Source organism: Abrus precatorius, unplaced genomic scaffold (genome assembly GCF_003935025.1).
Source record: "Abrus precatorius isolate BTA unplaced genomic scaffold, Abrus_2018 Scaffold8, whole genome shotgun sequence".
In the NCBI taxonomy this organism is placed as follows: Eukaryota; Viridiplantae; Streptophyta; class Magnoliopsida; order Fabales; family Fabaceae; genus Abrus; species Abrus precatorius.
In genome coordinates this window covers 23265443-23283279 of record NW_020874428.1, presented here as the reverse complement: position 1 = coordinate 23283279, position 17837 = coordinate 23265443, and the positions used below count along the sequence as shown (strand labels likewise).

General features: G+C 36.0%; 4 protein-coding genes, 1 non-coding gene and 1 pseudogene across 8 annotated transcripts; 4 read left to right on the top strand and 2 right to left on the bottom strand.

Annotated features, from left to right (window-relative positions):
• Window positions 1-103: 103 nt before the first annotated feature.
• LOC113848535 (probable glycosyltransferase At5g03795) lies at window positions 104-1036 on the bottom strand. Its single transcript, XM_027478112.1, has one exon. The coding sequence runs from the start codon at window positions 923-925 to the stop codon at window positions 104-106; it is 822 nt and encodes a 273-aa protein (XP_027333913.1). The 5' UTR covers window positions 926-1036.
• Window positions 1037-1262: 226 nt separating this feature from the next.
• On the top strand, window positions 1263-1336 carry TRNAV-CAC. Its single transcript has one exon. It is a non-coding gene; the product is annotated as a tRNA-Val (tRNA).
• Window positions 1337-1609: 273 nt separating this feature from the next.
• On the top strand, window positions 1610-6001 carry LOC113847493 (protein YIPF1 homolog). Of its 4 annotated transcripts, XM_027476643.1 has the most exons (7): window positions 1675-1846; window positions 2327-2366; window positions 2491-2574; window positions 4176-4341; window positions 4634-4907; window positions 5008-5178; window positions 5435-5573. In XM_027476643.1, exons 1-6 carry the CDS (start codon window positions 1790-1792, stop codon window positions 5131-5133), a joined length of 747 nt encoding a protein of 248 aa, XP_027332444.1. In that variant the 5' UTR covers window positions 1675-1789; the 3' UTR covers window positions 5134-5178; window positions 5435-5573. The 4 variants fall into 4 exon arrangements, with proteins under 4 accessions (XP_027332441.1, XP_027332444.1, XP_027332442.1 ...); XM_027476640.1 differs by lacking the exon at window positions 5008-5178 and having other exon boundaries at window positions 1610-1846; window positions 5435-6001; XM_027476641.1 differs by lacking the exon at window positions 5008-5178 and having other exon boundaries at window positions 2473-2574; window positions 5435-5955.
• Window positions 5707-10555, top strand: LOC113874475 (annotated as a pseudogene).
• Window positions 10556-10883: 328 nt separating this feature from the next.
• LOC113847838 (uncharacterized protein At2g39795, mitochondrial-like) lies at window positions 10884-12314 on the bottom strand. Its single transcript, XM_027477135.1, has 3 exons — window positions 12010-12314; window positions 11531-11871; window positions 10884-11423 (listed from the first exon to the last, which is right to left on the bottom strand). Exons 1-3 carry the CDS (start codon window positions 12265-12267, stop codon window positions 11264-11266), a joined length of 759 nt encoding a protein of 252 aa, XP_027332936.1. The 5' UTR covers window positions 12268-12314; the 3' UTR covers window positions 10884-11263.
• A 160-nt stretch (window positions 12315-12474) lies between these two features.
• Window positions 12475-16750, top strand: LOC113846969 (histone acetyltransferase type B catalytic subunit). The gene is made up of 10 exons (XM_027475766.1): window positions 12475-12604; window positions 12701-12742; window positions 13508-13617; window positions 13721-13789; window positions 13936-13974; window positions 14058-14134; window positions 14276-14378; window positions 15240-15321; window positions 15425-15585; window positions 15720-16750. Exons 1-10 carry the CDS (start codon window positions 12526-12528, stop codon window positions 16380-16382), a joined length of 1425 nt encoding a protein of 474 aa, XP_027331567.1. The 5' UTR covers window positions 12475-12525; the 3' UTR covers window positions 16383-16750.
• The last annotated feature ends 1087 nt before the right edge of the window (window positions 16751-17837 follow it).

Genomic DNA, 17837 nt, shown 5'->3' with positions numbered 1-17837 from the left:
TACAAAATTAATTCTAAATTGATACAAAATATTACAATCAATTCCATTAAAGCATTATTCAATTGCTTATACAGCAAATATGTATTAATGTATATGGACAAGTTCATTGCATGGTTGCGTATCGGACGGTATGGCGTCTGAGCCACAACTGATACATGATAGTGTTAAACGCATCGAACGGCAAAGGAGGGTGGTTCCACTGAAAGTGCTTACTCGCCACCACACCCAATCCTTTTATACGCTCGTGACGTACCCTCCACGTGTCACCCAACACACGCGTCACTCCTTCCCCGCTTCTCACAAACACTGCTATGTCCCCCCACCTCAGCACATCCATAAACGGCATGTCGTTGACCGGTCCCTCCGTAACCACCACAGGGACGCAACCTAAACGCAACGCTTCCCCTATCCACGACGCGTCGTTGCCGGATTCCCCCACGCAAAACTCGCCTCCCCCATCCAATCTCCCCGCATGTGCTTCAGTGTCGTTGACCAAAGTGGTTGCACGTACTCGCCTCATCCGTGAGTGGGGTTCGGGGAGCGGGGGTAGCGTGACGTCCTTGTGTGGAACGAACTTGTCGTGTCGCGTGGGGAAACACGAGATTTGAATGGCGTTTTTCTTCAGCTCGACGAGGTTTCTGTCGGATTCAGGGGGGATTCCGGCGCAGGAGAGGTAGAAGTGGTCGGAGCCGAGGGCGCGGTTCCAGTAGGGAAATTCGGTGCGGACGCGTGCGATGAAACGCGCGAGGGCGCGCCTGGAGATATTAGGGGAAAAAGGGACGAAAAAAAGGTGTGCTTCCTCGGGATCCTGGGTGATGTAGGTGCTGTTCTGGAGTAATGAATAGAACAGTGACTCCACCTTGGTCGCCAACTTGAATTCAGCCTCTTCTGGTTTGTACATGAATACTTTCAAACTCTTAACCATTTTCTGATAATTGAGGACCACTGTGGTGGGTGAGGAATTGTATTGTGCTTGTGATACCACAACCGAGGAGGAGCGTAACAATAGTAATAGTAAAACTACGTAAACGTTGCTCTTCAATGGGAACATGGTACAGTGTTATCAAACTGAACCTTTACTTCGTGAAGTTTAAGGCAAATTGTGTTGCTTTGGAAATTTGGGAGGTTGAAGACGATCTACAAGGAAAGAAGGTCAAACGTCACCTTCCCATGCATATTCTTCGTTGAGTTGACGGTGACACTTTGGCAATAATTTATGAAAGCGTTTATAAAGATTTAATAGTAACCCCTAGCGTCAACATGTCTGGGTGGTGTAGTTGGTTATCACGCTAGTCTCACACACTAGAGGTCCCCGGTTCGAACCCGGGCTCAGACATTAATTTTAATTTTGTTAAATACACGAGCTCACGAAGTGCTCCCGATTGAGCCCAATTACTTTTAATCTCTGAAACTACATGTGCAAAAGCGATCCATTGCCAATAGACTTGGCCGCTTCTTATAGCCCAATCACCTGAGCCTCGTTGGAAAGAGAGGCCCGTGTAAAAGAAAACTCGAAAATAATAATTATTAATTATTAAATTAAAAAAGAGGATTAGAGGACGTGTCTGACCCGGTTGATAGACATTGAAGGTGGGGTCGGATCCTGTGAATGCGAGAGCAGGGTATTTTGTTTGCAGTGGTCTGCACGCACGTTCCTTCCAAACGACGAAAAGAAACGGTTCCTTGAGCTATCTAGGGCTCCATTCCCACTCTGAACTCCCCAATGATTTGTTGAACTAACCAGATTCTGTTCGAGTTCTTTGTTTTCTCTGCATTGTATTGTAATTCCATGGAGGAGTCTTCTTACACCGGTCTTCCCACTAGCCACTTGCTCGGTTCAGTTCCTGTCAGCATCGTTCCTTTTTCCTCTTTCATTTCTTCCATTCACATGCCATTATTCCTTCTACTCACTTACTGCATGTTTGATCGTGTTCATTTAGTTGATCTCCTAAATTTTCTTTAGGAATTAAGTTCATTGTTGTCAAAATTATACGGAAGCGAAAAAGTGAAGTGAAATTATTGATTATAATAGCAAGAGCAGCAAACTCATTTCTAAAATAAGACTTCGGTTAATTATGCTTGTAATTTTATATGTTTTAGATTAATTTGATCTATTTGACTTGTGGCTTTATATTTCAATGTCTTTCAAATCCTTTTGATTTCGAATTTTATGATTTTTGTAGTGCAGAGTAAAAGTTATTTTGTTGATGATCGTTTCCGATCTGAATTACTGTAATGTTTCCTTTTAGTTAGTAAAGAGTTCTTTTGTTATATTCTAATTTATCTCTGCATTTCTGGTTCTCTACTCTACCTGGTTGGTGCTCAGGCTGTGATAACTGAAGATAATAATACAACGAAACATGTGGGTATGGAGTTATAGCATTGAACTTTTGTTTCTTATCTTGAGATGTTTATTTTTACCTACTTTTAAAGTTTCATTCCCACTAAAGCAAATTGCATACGACTTACGAGAGTACATGATACATGTAGTCACTGATGAGAGTATGCAAATATTCCCTCCCAACAATGGTGGAGACAGAGGACGGGGATATCAAACACTTGGCAGTCCTACTGGTATGCTGTCGAAGTTTTTGTGAGTGAATTTTGAGATTGTTGTTTCTTTGTTCACTCGCTCTCTCTGTATATAAAATGATTTAATGATATGTTTGTAGTCAATGGCTGTTTCCTGATGGAATGGTAAACACCAATCGGTGTATACTTTGTAATGAATTCATGACTGGTGTGGAGAAGATTTTTTTACCTTGTTTAATTTTAGCTATCTTAGAACTGACTAATTTAATTAGAGCTTTGAAGCAGTTTTTTCTTCATCTTCGCATGATATTGTCTGCAAATTTATGTGCAATATTTTCTAAATTAGTTCCTGTCATTTTGTGCTTAATTATTTTGAAATTGTAAAATTAAAAAACAATTATAGTGAGTATAGTCCCAACTTCTGAGGCCTTTACTCAGCTCTTCTTTGGGTGAAGAGTTAGCATTTTCTGTAATTTCTTTAATATGTTTCTGTTGTAATCACACGTGTTTAAAGTTGTTTTCATACTCCCAAGCATGATTGCTGAAAGTTTGTTCTGTTTTTTGCCTTTGTTCTTTCTAGGCTTTGGAGCCAATTTGAACTGCTTGACCATGGTTGTCTAAGAAATCAAACTTAGTAGTTATTTTATTACCATTGTCATCCTAACATTCCACTGAGTTAATTTATATTGTGACCCCTTTTGCCTTATGTGACTTGATGAGAAAGTTTTGATGCTGTCTCTTAACCAAATACAATTTAATTTTCTCTTTACACTTGCATCGTAGTTGCCTCTTCTGGATAAAAGGAATTATTACTGTCTAATTAAATTATATATTTTAGATGCTTGTTATCGTGTCCATAAACTTGAAAGGACATCTTATACCTTTTTTAAATCGACGGTTATAATTGTTTCTAATATCTTAAAAATTAAAGAACATTTGTGCCTTTGTAAGATAGACCACTAACTCCCACTATCTATTATACATATTTAATATATCATTAATGGCGATGATTATTTCATGTATGAACAGCATAAAATGCTCTCTTAATCTTCAAGACACCATAAAATTTACCTATATATTAATTTGTTTTTATTTATTTGATATTTTCATATGTTAACACAAATTAACATCTCAATCAAATGCTCTCTTATCACATCTCAATCAACAATTGCCTCTTGTTAACACAAATTAACATTTACAAAGTTTTTAGCTATTTGATACAATTTTTTTGTATTTCATACAGTCATTAGTGAGAACAATCCTTGAAACCAATATAGCACACATGCATAATATCTTCTGAACCAACACACACACATATCGACCATACTTCATGAATTACATTTACACACTGCTATTATCTGTACAAATCAAAAGAAACCCATCTCTAAACATCAAAAGTATTTCTAATTATGACTTTATGCAACTAATAATTGCATATCATAAGTGTTATGGTTCCAAAAGTTAACCCAATTGTTTTTCTGAAATTTGAATGGTCTATTGATTTTAGTTTCATCTTTGATGAAGATTTATTTCTGTGATTGATTCTATAATGAGATTTGTGAACAGCTGCCGTTTATATTTTCGTCGTCACTTGCTGATATAATATTGTCATTTATTAATCTCTGGTTTGTTCATCCATGTAGAAGCTTTTGAACAACAGCCAGCAAGCAACTGGAGGGGAGTCTTTAGTGTTTCATCTTACTCACAGTATTTCAATGTAGATACCGATGTTGTCCTAACCAGATTGATAAGTTCCTTGAATCCAGTTGGTGGAGACTTTTTCAGCAAGATAGATGCTAACCCTGATTTGTGCGTAGTTTTTTTTTTACCCTTGTGCTTCTGTACTTGCCTTAATCAAAACAGAGTTACAACTTTGGATTATATATCAAAATATGGTACTTGGGGAATTTTACCATGACATTTTGGGGGAAATGCCTGTCATTTTGCTTCACATCCTGTTTCTTCTTTTCCATAGATATTTGTGCTGAAGGAGACATTTGCTGAATGTAACTAGATTTTCAGTGCCCTTCCCCCAAAAGCATAAATTGTTCATATTAATGAGTATCTAATACTAATGGTGCAATTCTTTTTTGTGTTCCAGATATGGGCTTATATGGATCTCAACTACATTGGTTTTTGTGCTTGCCTCAATTGGAAATTTGGCTACATTCCTTATTCAAAAACATGCAGATAACAGTACCTCTTGGAGCTTTGATGTCAGCTATGTGAATATGGCTGCTTGCTCTATCTATGGCTATGTGATAGTGGTCCCATTGGCATACTACTTCTTCCTTCAATATATGGGTTCAAATGCTAGCCTTATAAGGTTTTGGTGCATGTGGGGATATTCCCTCACCATTTTCATCATCTCCTCTGTAAGTTTCTGTTTTCTCCAATGTGGCTGATCAAGCTATTATTTATCCTACAAATAATATTGCACAAATCTATTTTTTATGTTCTAGTACACATGTTCAGTGTGGGGAATGTGGGCCTGAAAGGGAAAATTGGCACGGACATTGCCTCAACATATTGAGGCACTCCTCGACAGGTCGAAGGACCTTTGGGCTCAATCTCATCCCTGATCACACAAGTACCATTTAGAAACTTAGGCTTGGGTGGTAATAAGATGGCAACGAATTGTTAGAGGTCCGGTGATTTATTTTTTTCCTTTTGTGTTCAGAATAACAATAACATATCCTTTATCCTGATTGGATAACTTTACTTCTTTTCACATGATTGTTGTCATAAAATATGATTTATTTTCTAAGTTCAAAGTTCAAACTGATTTTTTATCAGTCATGATAGGAAATTACGATTTACATCACCAGCTTGCTAATTATGCTTCAATTTTGTGGAGTCTTTCACATTGCTATCTAATTCATATTTCTTGGGATTCTTTCAGTTTCTGTTGATAATTCCAGTTGAGATTCTACGGTGGTTTATAATAATCATTACTGGTGTTGCCTCTGCAAGCTTTGTTGCCTTAAACCTGAGGTCTTACATAGAGGGCAATGAACTTTCATTGGCAATTTTTGCGGCATTTTTCTTGCAAATAGGTTTGGCTGTCTTCATCAAGGTTTGGTTCTTTGCGTAGCTAAAATGCGTTGCAGTAGTGAAGAATAAGACCCAAACACTACCATTGTTAGCTCACTCCAATCGCTAACACCGTTCAAAATGCGAGTGGAGTTGTTCCGCAGCAGAATTGGTTTGTCTATTCTGGATTTACTAGAATGGGAGGGAGAAGAATTGCAGAGAGTTGTGCAATTTCTGTATCAGGTCGGTCTTAGTGTCCGTATCAATTTGGCCTAGAGTCTTGGGAAAGGGATGAACAATCATTGATTGTGGTATTTGCGCATGTTTGAGCTTCTGCATATATTTGTGTAAATACACTGAGTCAAGTAAATCTTTTTTGGTTTTTTTAAAGAAGGTAGATGTTTTGCGTGAAGCCAAGGGTTTTTCCTGTATTTGTGAAATCAATCTTGCTCATTTCATCCTCTCCCCCCCCCCCCCCCCCTTTTTGTCAACCACTAAGTGACTTTTTAATATCCCTTCCCTGACAACACGTTGGCAAGTTTTTGTTGTTTTTTTTTTGGCTAATGGCAAGTTGTTATTTTCAGTTGAGTGATAGGGTAAATTGTTATTCTTTTTTGTCTTACAATATCACAATTTTACCTTTTGCTCTCTCGCTTTTTAAAAGTTGTAATTTTGTCTTTATAAAAAATTCATTTTTAATATCCCTAGTTAAATGAATGACGTCACCAGCGATGTGGTCAAAGCAAAATATTCCGCTTCAAGATACAGTTTTTGTTCTTCTTTCCAGATTTTCATGACATCAAATAATTGCTAAGGAATACACAAAATCTTTGAACTCCACGCTACAGCTACTTTAATGAGCGTCGACAAAGGTTATTATGATTCATGGTGACACCTAAGGAAAAGAAATCCTTCACTAGGCGAGACTTTCCAAGTGTTGAAGTACTTGATGGATAGCTCATATCAGAGGTGGAGAGTATTGGACTTGAATGTGGATAACTTGATTCATAACAGATTTAATAAATTGCCTGAAAATAACGAGACACGTAAGTCTCCCAAACAATCTTCTATACATAGAGATGTCGTCCAATGGTTCACCACGAGGATTCAATCACATTTATGTTAAGATTCATGGCTAGTGCTAATTTAACAATTGAATCTTGTATTTATGTTGAGATAATTTAATCCTTTTAGCTAATTTTATAATTTTCAAGTCTAAGAAAGACTTTAAGCTGCTAGCAGGGATGTACATGAAACAAGTTGAGGCCGATTTATTTTTTCCCTTGAAAATTTTTAGGATTATTTTTTTAGACTTGAACCCAACATAAGCAGAACTTGATAACATTAGTATAAGAGCAGGTCAATCCGATTTATAAACAAATATAGCTAAATTGTAGAACTAAATAAATATATAATTAAAATTAAAGTATATTTTATGGTAAATAATTTAAAACGAATAATATAAATATAATAATATACAAAATATTATTTTTTTAGTGTTGAAGTTCATTTTTAATACATGATTACTTTAAATAGTATAAATTTTAAAATAAAAACAACATTGAGCTGAGCTAGGATAACTAAAACCGATTTTAAAATACACGAGGTTCAATTTTAAAAATCCAAACCACCCATTAAAATTAGTAGCGAGACAAGATGAGTTAGCAACTATTATTATGTCTTACACACTTTTAGTTGCCAATAACTTTAAGCTTATAAATTGTTTATAATATAATATAATTTTATTATATTATTTCAATATATCATACTAAAGATAGGTTTTACCAACTTCATAAATATTCTCTTGGATAAAAAGAGCAAATATTTCGAATCACCTAATGGTAATCACGTGTTTAGACTTTCAAAATTGGTTAACTAATTCTCTTTTTTCCCTCCAACTTAACGATTTTCTAGACGAAAGTCAAATTTGATTTTTCTCAGAAGTGAAGTTTTATTATAGTCGTCCAACTGAAGTTGTTTCAACCTTTCCAATTAGACATCCAAATAGACTGTCAGTCCTTGACCATTCTAAGTATGAAACTAGCCTTCCTAAAGTAGATTTCTCACGTTCCCTATCATTTGGTACGAGTTTCTCCACAAAGTCCTTTGTGGTCATTTATAGTCTTTAATACTTTGATCTTTGATTAACCCAATCAATCCAATAACATATTTTCAACCATTTAAACTGTGAAATTGACCTCTAACTTCATTTTAACAAATGCTTTTTTATTATTAATTAAAAATTATGTTAGTTATTCTAAATGAAAAATGAGACTAAATTTTAATAAATTCTACTAGAATTTAATCAGTCTGAAAAATACTATATTATTAAAGTTTAATTATATTTTTTATTCCTATAAATATTTGACATTTTTAATAAGTCTTTCTAAATTTTTTTTGTTAGAATTTAATTTTTAAAAGTTAAAAAATTAAAATTTAACCTTAGTCATCAACTTTCTCTTGGTTAGTCTGCTAAACTGGACATGGCAAGGTGCGTTCTACTGGACGCAAAAATAGATTATTCAGCAGGCTGCAATGCCATGGTAAACTAAATGTATTCAATGACTGCAAGATTGGTAATGTCAGATATTTTTCTTTACTTATTAATCACTGCTGTGCATAACTTCTTTTCTGTTTTCAAATTTCAACTTTTAGGAAACGCTTCCTGTTCACAAGGACTTGGCAGAGAAAGGTTGGCTCAATGATATTATTGTTGACCTACAAACCAAAGGCATGACTTCTGGCAATCAGTTGTAGACTGTTTTTGAACTACATTGACTGGATAACACATGACAAAACTGATTTTTGTAAAATGAACAAATCAACTTGTTCTTTATTTTTTATTTATTTATTTAAATCTGCTTAGAAGACAAATATCAATAAATCCTGTTCTGTTATATGCCTTAAATGTGTACAGTTTAATGGTTAGGAGTTTGTTTACTTGTGAATATTTCTAAAATGAGCATTTCCTGTTTGAGCTGAGACTTTCATTTTTCAAAAAGATCCTAGTGATATTGAATTGTACATGTTGATTGAGACTTAAAATCTTAATAATGTTCATTATTTTTATTTTTGTTGATTCATATATAGCCGAGCAATTTAAATTAATTCTCTAGGTAATTTTAGAAAAGAAAGGCACATCCATTGTTTAGATTTCAGTCTGTCCTTGTGCTGACCTTAGTTTACATCCATACTAGACTAGTGGGTTTCTAATTGACATCTTTTTTAAGACTGAAAAAGTTATGTAATTGGGATTTGAATGAACCGTTGTACTGAATGTTAAGGTGTTATCTTGTAAGGTTTCTAGAATGGCTTACTTATGTAAAACTTATGCAGGTGTTCCATTATATGGAGGACCAAGGGCAAGTTGTGTGTTAAATATTCCACAGGCACGTTCCTTTCATATGAGTACATTTCGCTGACTTGCACTTTTGAAGTTGTGGTTGATGTAAATTCAGCTATTGATCATATAAATCTTTATGGAAGGCATGTCACAGTTTTCTTCTTTATAGGAGAGCAGTGAGCCTAGATGGAAAAGTGTCACATCTTTTTTTTCCCTCTTACGGCAGTCCACACACTGATTCCATCATTGCAGAAGATAATTTCATAGCTGATGTGTTTCTACGCCAAGTAGACAGGTGATATTTGAAATGCCATGCTTCTTTTTATTACTATCCTAATGATAAAATATAAATCCAGGGAAATAAAATAAAATATATTTTTCTCAATTCACTATTATGCAACGTCTTATTATTGTGGGTAATTTAGTTGGCAGTCTTTTGACCAAATTGCTTATTAGGAAACAACACTAAACAAACATAGAACTGTTAAGATTTCAGCAAATAGTGCAATGGAATTTATGTAAATATTGTTTCTCTTGTATTGGCAGTGCTGCCGTTTTTCACAATGCAAGCACAAGATTCTGTGATGGGGCTCGATTTGGACTCGGTGCAGAGGTATAATTTTTTTTTTTTGCAGTTCCATTTTCTAGTCATTCTATTGCATTAAGGTTGTTGATTTGTAATTCCATTGTGGTTGAAAAGGTTGGAATAAGTACGAGCAGGATCCATGCTCGAGGTCCAGTAGGAGTTGATGGATTGTTAACAAGAAGATGGTATGAGCTGATGGTCATTCTAATTCTTGAAAAACAATAGAAATCTTTTAGTTTTCTGTACAACTGACCATTCCATTCAGTCTCTTAGGTAACATGATGGAATTGAATGTCGCTAAACACTATTGCACGAGGGCCGCCCGATTTATGTAAAATTGATCTATGAATAGGAACCTCTCAAATAGGCCTAAAAAAGGATAACAATTAAGTCCCTTCATGTGTCACTGATGGTCTACACTGCACATATTTTTTTTTTCGTTTGTGATTAACCCAGCACTGTACATCTTAAATATAAATAAACTCCAATGCAATTCGAACGTATGATTTATATCTTGAATTTCTTCTTACCAAGATGACATGATAGTAGTAGTACTGTCACTTTATGATAAATCCAGTAAGTTATATGTGGTATTACCTATGTGTGTTACTTCTTATCGTCTTGCCTTCTACATTCGCAGGATTTTTAAAGGAAGTGGACAAGTAGCAGATGGTGATAAAGGTGTTCTCTACACCCCCAGAGATCTCTCCAATCCCAGCCCCACTTCCCCAATGCCCATGCCCAACTACCTCACCCCTACCTCCTCCCCAACTTCAACTCCCCTCTTCCTCCCATATCCAACCAACTCTCCAAACCTCCCCCCTCTCCCTCTCCCTCTCCCTCCCCCGTGTTCCTCATGTTCAACTTTCCCAAACCCCTCCCCATTAATCCCCTTCTACCCCATACTCACCCGCTCTCAGCCCCCAACCCCCTTTCCCCCATCTCCACGTCATCCAACCCCCCTTCCCATGACTCCCCCACCCCCTTGCTGTTCCAGTTCAGCCCCCTTCCCTCCCGCAGCCCCTAGCTTCCATTTACTCCCTTCCTTCCTGGGTACATAAAAGTCAGTAATTACACAAAACTTGTCTAAGCAAATTTAAGATTCGTTTTAAGTCCAAAAAATATGGAATGGATTTTTTTTATATAAACAATAATTGAGATGTTTAATTGTCTGTACCATATGTTCTAAACTGTATGAAAACCCTTATTTTTTTAATATAGAAATGAAATCCATAATGCTAACAGGTGAAGAAAATCCAAAGGAATTCAATAATATGTATAATTGCCAAAAAAAAAAAAGGGGGGGCTCAATTAGTTACTTAACCGATTCCAGCATGTCACGTTTCTAAGTGACGAAAAACAATTCACTCCAAATGAAGAGGAAAATAAAAAGGTAAAATTTATTATACCTTTTATAATCTCTCTTACACATGTAAGTATGTTAATAGATAGTAAATTTGGTAGTTTACTGCTCCCACAACAAGAATCAAATAAAAATGCATTCGAGGAATTTTGGCATCACTTAGCCAAATGTCAAGCACGTAAGCCATCGAAAAGTTTTTCAATCAAACAACCCCGGGGATAGATAAATAAATTAACCAAGCATTTTCATATATAATCTACCTTCGATAGGAACTACTACTAAACCACAATGATAAAATATCTTATTATCTTTCCCTTCGCACGGGTACGCAAGTGATCAGACCAAAACTCGGTATCGCGTCCACTCTTTCTTCAATTGACGGCTATAAGCACATAGACACGAAAGCTCATGCTTGAATGAAGCTCTTGAGCTTTTTCAGCCACACGATGTACTCCCTGCTGTCCTTGTTGATCATGTACTCATGCAAGAAATTGGTTGTGCTGGGTTTGATCCCTCTAATTTCTAAATACCTGTGGAAAGACTTCTGTAGGTTCTCATCCAAATCCCTGTAAAAAAACATTAAAATGGAAGAAATTCAATCAAACAAGACCTAACTTAAAAACTAATTAAAATGTAAATAAAATAAGAAAAAGACACAGAAAGAAGTTCATACTGGAAGTCTGGTCCCTCGTATGCAATTTGATCCTCAGCAAGCTCAGGATTCTTAACAGACAAACTGTCAATAACAATCTCATCAGGGTAAGCCACACAACTGAACTCTAGAAAGGGTCCACCCTTCTTAGAAACACTCACTGAAAGTGGAATGCTTGACTGAGATGCACTCTCACCCTCATCACTGTTTTTATCCTCATCATTCTCTTCCCCAGTGACCAAATCAGGCATGTGAACCTCTACCTTAATTTCTTCACCTTGGTACGTTCTTTCAAGTGCTATAGTCTGTTGCCCTGGACTATCAATTATCTTGAATGGAAAATTAGTCGGAACCTCTTCAACCTATCATACAATCAAGCTTCGACATTACACAAGATAAATAAAAACCAACGTCGTAACAGTAAATAAATATTAATTATATTATAAACACAAAACAACCGTCATCATCATCATATGAATTGAGAAAAGGAAGTAACTTACTGCGTCTTGATCGTCGGTCTGCTGAGCGCATTCAATCTCGGATTCGATGACTCGGAGGAGGTTCTCATCGGAGGTGGGTTTCTTCTTATAAGCCACAGAAGAAAAGTGAAACCTCGGAACCAACGAATCCTTGTGCTGGTTGATGGCGCTGAACAGCGCGGTACGATGACCGGGGTGGTTCTTTCTCACCAATTGACCCGCGACAGGAAGAGCCCTCACAAAAGAGCCCGACTTGCGAAGAATTGAGTTGAACGCCATTTCCAAATTCACAAGGTTTTACTAGGGTTTTACGATGTAAGATGATTGGGAGTTTTCTAACACTGAACTTTATATAACATAACCTACTAAGGCCCAAATGCGACTTTCGGCCCAATGTTATTGGGCCAGCCGAATAAGTTGTGCCGGGAATTTGTCCTATTTAAAAGCCCTGATTTCTCGTAGCGTATTTGATTTCCCGCTCTGTAAACCCTAACAACTACTGAGACTGAGTTGGGCTAAGAGGAAAAGCAAAAGCAAATGGGGCAGAAGCAGAAATCGAATTCCGATTCCAACAACGACGTGAAAAAACGACGCCGTGTTGGCTTCTCAGGCGTGGGTAAGTTTAATTTATTTTGCAGTGAAATTTGTGTGGGCTGATTTCTTCAATTCATGGTGCTGTGTCTTACATAAATATGTTGTTCGCACTTTGTAGATGTTGGAGTTGAAGCCAAAGACTGCATCACAATCTATTTAGGTATGCTTTAAATATGCAATATTTTTGCCATGCGACTGTGTAGTATTTTATTTGTATGGTTACAGTGTAACTCGATTGTGGGATATGGTACAGGTGATTCATGGAAATGGGTTGATGACCTTGTTTTTTGCTAATTCGTACTGGATTAACTATTCTCTGTCCTTTTTTTTCCCTTTCTTCTGGGCTTTCGTGTCTCTTTACTTGTGGTTTATGTGATGAGAGTAGTGTTGTGTGCATTGTAGGCAACCAGAATGATTTCAGTGTTTTTTTTTCTCTTTTTAATCTGAGCCATGTATTTGTAAACGTACTTGTTTAGCTTGAATGTTTGGTTTCAAAATATATTATGTTTTTTTTTTAATTAAAAAAACTGTTACCTTGTCTTTATTTTGTTTTCAAACAGAAAGTGCTTCCTAAAATCAAACAGCTCCTTATTTCTTGCTTGATCTCGGCCTATGGAAATAGAAGTTACTTGATTTGTGGTTCCTGTAGACTCTTTTCTAACTCCAGTAGATTGGACTGTGAGTGAGCTAGATTTCTTCCGCAACAGCTATTATGTGCTGCCTCTTATACTGGCAATAAGTTTCCCTGAGCTTAATTTGCTAAGGATATGATATTGCTAGTCTGTTTCAGGTCAAGATCATTATAATGGTCTTTACTCTTTACTACTATTTGGCTTTCTTGTTCATTTCTTTTACTTGCTTGTCAGTATACTGTAATTTGGCAATTGGTATGCATATTTGTGTAATGTTTGCTCATATTTTACAGTTTCAAGTGAAGAAGAATTCAACTTTCCAGAGAGTTCTGTCATTCATCCTGTGGATTTGAATAGCTTTTTTGATGATGATGGGAAAATTTATGGTTACGAGGGTCTTAAGGTCAGATTCAATTTAACAAAAATTGGATATTCATTTAGTGAAAAATAACCATTTTTGAATGTTTTATGGTGGACGATGTCTTATATTTCAGTTTGTTTTGCAGATTACCATCTGGGTTAGCAGTATATCATTCTATGCTTATGCTGATATTACATTCCAAAGCTCATCTGATGTAAGTGCTGAATTGATTGAGAGTTAAGACTAATGGGGAAAGTAATATATCCATTCTTTTACATTGTTGATTAGCTCAGAATTTTTCTTGTTTTGCCCCGGGCATTATGGTTTGACATCTTTGAATGTGTTGTTTACTTGTTAAAGCGAGGAAAAGGCATAACAGATCTAAAATCTGCTCTTCAGGTATTCATCAACATCTGCTGTGTGACAACTATGTTGATAACTTTTTCTCATGACAATGCAACTTGGCTTATTATTTTGTGCAGACAATTTTTGCTGAGACTCTTGTTGATAGCAAAGATGAATTCCTGAAAAAGTTTTTGGTAGATAATGACTTTGTTAGGTATTAAGTCTTTATTATTCCTTTCATTCTAAATAAAAGCAACATACTTGCCATGCCCAGTTTCTTTTCATTTTAATATGTTACTTGAAATTTGATTTATAAAATTGTAAAGACTGGGTGGCTATATCAATTGATTTGCAGAACAACCATTTCAAATGGAGAGGTTTTGAAACACAAAGCTTTCCAGGGGCACATCCATGATGATTCTAATCAGCATAAAGATTTAAATTCTTCTAATGTTGAGGTTGTAATTTACATTTAGGGTCAATGTTTTGCACTATAGGTTAAAGTTTGTATGCTTGACTGTGAATGCCCAGTTTGAATGTTTTTCTATGAAAAACTACATGAATGCATGCTACGCCCATATTTCTCTATGTTTTGGCAATTATCTACTTAAATTACTGTTTTTGAGATGTGGAAAGAGAGTAAGTGCCAGAATAACTGTTGTATACTACAATTTTCATTTTAGCTTTTGTCACTTAATGATCAGAAATCCACTCTGCAAGTTGGATGGTTTGCCAAATTTCTTGTGCAATTTTGAGTTTTCCAGATAATTTTGTTTGCCTGTGCATTGGAGAGGAATTTGCCAATTGACTTACTTTTTCTACATACATGTTTATGTTATGTGATTCTGATGTTGTGTAATACTGCTATTTTTCTGGAAAGTCTGCCAGTCATGGAAGGTTACTCCCCTCCTGACATTAATAGATTAGGCTAGAATATTTTGGTTAAGTTATTTACAAACAAGTAGGTTGATATTCACTTTTATGTGATTAGTTACCCTTATTGATCGTTTGTTCTAAATCTTTAGCTGTACAAGTGTTTTCATCAGAGAAATTATGCTAGTTTCTCATACCTACATATGTTGTATGTTCTGGTCTGCCAGTGACCTGATGCTCTTTATGAAAATGTGATACTTGTTTGAACAGCCTTTTACCTTAAAAAAATCAGCCTTGGGAATTTTTTGTTCAAAAATGTCTCTGCAACATTTTCTTTTTTGTTTTCATTCTCCTTTTCATCATAAACATATATTGTGTCTTCATATGCATATTTTCGTGGCATATTGTGAGGCTGGATGCCATTTAATGTATGCCTTCTGGACCAGGTTGTTCGTATGGTGGCAGGCAACATGGCTACCGGACAACTTTACAGTCATCTAATACCCATTACACTTCTTCTTGTTGACGGTAGTTTTCACCTATTTTACTACTGCATATGTCCTTATTGTATGCAGTGTTTAGAATGCGTGCAGCTTTAGCTGATTATTTTTTAACCTCTCTTGTCATCTAGGTAGCAGCCCTATTGATGTTACTGACTCACATTGGGAGTTGTATCTTGTGATTCAGAAGAAAACTGATCAGCAGGAAGAGATCCAATGTAGGTTGATAGGTTTCACAGCAGTTTATCGATTTTACCACTATCCTGATGATTCCAGATTGCGACTAAGTCAGGTTTGTTATACTCTGGACCTTCAGTAAATGCTGCTATAATCTCAAAATCAATTTTAACTTTTAACACGCTCTTCTAAAGTTCTCTCAAGTGCTTCATTTTGTTACCTTTTGTTGTGACCTTCTGTTGATGGCAGATACTGGTATTGCCACCTTATCAACGCAAAGGTTATGGTCGGCTCCTTCTAGAGGTGCTATATGATGTAGCCATATCTGAAAATGTTTTTGACTTGACTGTAGAAGAGCCATTAGATCAATTCCAACATGTCCGCACATGTGTTGACACACTCCGCCTGCTTCGTTTTGACCCAATCCAGCATTTCATTACCAAGGCTGTTTCATTTCTAAAGCAAGGAAAGTTATCAAAGAAAACACATTGTCCACGTCTCATGCCACCTTCTAGCGCTGTTGAGGATGTAAGGAAAAGTCTGAAAATTAACAAGCAGCAGTTTCTCCAGTGCTGGGAGGTTTTGATCTACATTGGCCTTAATCCTGTAGACAAGGACATGGAGAACTTTGTTAGTATTGTTTCCAACCGTGTGAAGTATGAAATTTTAGGGAAAGATTCTGGGACGTCTGGAAAGCAACTTGTTGAAGTGCCAAGTGATGTTGATCCGGAGATGTCATTTGTCATGTTTAGATCTGAGGCTAATGAAGCTAATACTGTGCAGATGGATGACAATCAGACAAATCAAGAAGAGCAACTCCAGAAGTTAGTTCAGGATCGGGTGAAAGAAATACAGTTGATTGCAGAAAAGGTGACCCTACATCTCGGGAGCTCAGACGTGGCCATTAATTAAATTTGACTTCTTAAGATGGCATGATACGACAAGGTTATGCATCTATGATATTGTGATTGTTTTCTTGTTAAACCAATTGGGGTTTGTATTTCTGGCGGTCACATTATTATCTTGGTAGATATTTCTGGCTTTGACAATATCAAGCAAAGAGGACTCCTTGGAGGCACAATCAGTACTGTACTGTGGTTCTTTTTACTAGGTTGTGAAGGAACCATGCAATGTATTAGGCTGTAATTACTGAGATTAACCACAGCAAAGTTGATTAAGTGACATTTGGAGGATATTGTTCACTTCTAATTTGTCTTGCTCGTTATTTTTTGCTGTGCACTACAATCGTTGTCAGGATCATTTCAGTGGGTTTGGGACAATAAAACACGTTCTATGATTTTACGTGTCTATATATATATATATATATTCTATTTTTATTTATTAAATAAATTTTATAGGCAATTAAAGCTTATTATTCAGCTTTTCAAGGCTCTGAACTAGTTTCCACTTGAATATTTGTTGGAGAACTTTGTCAAAAGCTATCTTCCAGGAACTTTTTACTGTTTTGCATAAAAAAGAATTATATTGGACTATATTAAAATTTTAATTATAAATTATTTGACTACAAAATAAATCAATAAAAAAATACGCCAAGTATTACATGAGTGTATACACGGTATAGATGCCAAAATAATTTCGAAAGTCATGATAATCCTTGTGGGAAGTCTTTCATAGGAGTCATAATCAAATCACGGTGGATCTGGATTTGGTAATGTCCATAATCCACCCATTAAATGCCATTATTGAGTAGATGTTTAGAAAGAAAAAAATATTCACCAGTTTTACTAATTTGCTGTTTTTGTCGTGGAGCTGTTATTTGCCCACAACTAAAAGCTTACTTGTATTCACATGAGTTAAATCTCTACCCACTTTTTTTTTTCTCTTTCTGTCACTTTCTTGTTTCTTTTGGTCCAGGTCACTTTCTTGTTACATAAAGCACTGCCTCGTATTCTTTTTTGAGAGTCACTGGAAAATGTATGCTCAACATTTTCGTTTGTCGTAAGGTCCAAAGATTGCTGCACTAAGGAAATCCCGCTCCATCCCTACTCATCGTACTGAAAAATTTATAAATTCTAATGAAGACAAGGCCATACAACCAAAATTTTCTGTTCTTGTAATGTGATACAACTGCAGAGGCAATTGGACATGAATTTCGAGCCATGCATAAGCTTGTGTGCGCAAATGTATCACTATCACATAAGGGAAAAAATCATTGCAAATTATTTCCTTTACATCTTGTGCTGCACCAGTTAATGTATTGCACTATACTTGTTTGGTTAATAAGAAAGAAATAATGAAAATGGCTAGATGAATTGTGCCATATCATTTTCCCCCTATGAAAATGTGAAGTCAACAACGATTTAGCATTTTCACTAATAGCTAGTTTATGAGTATCTTTATCCATGC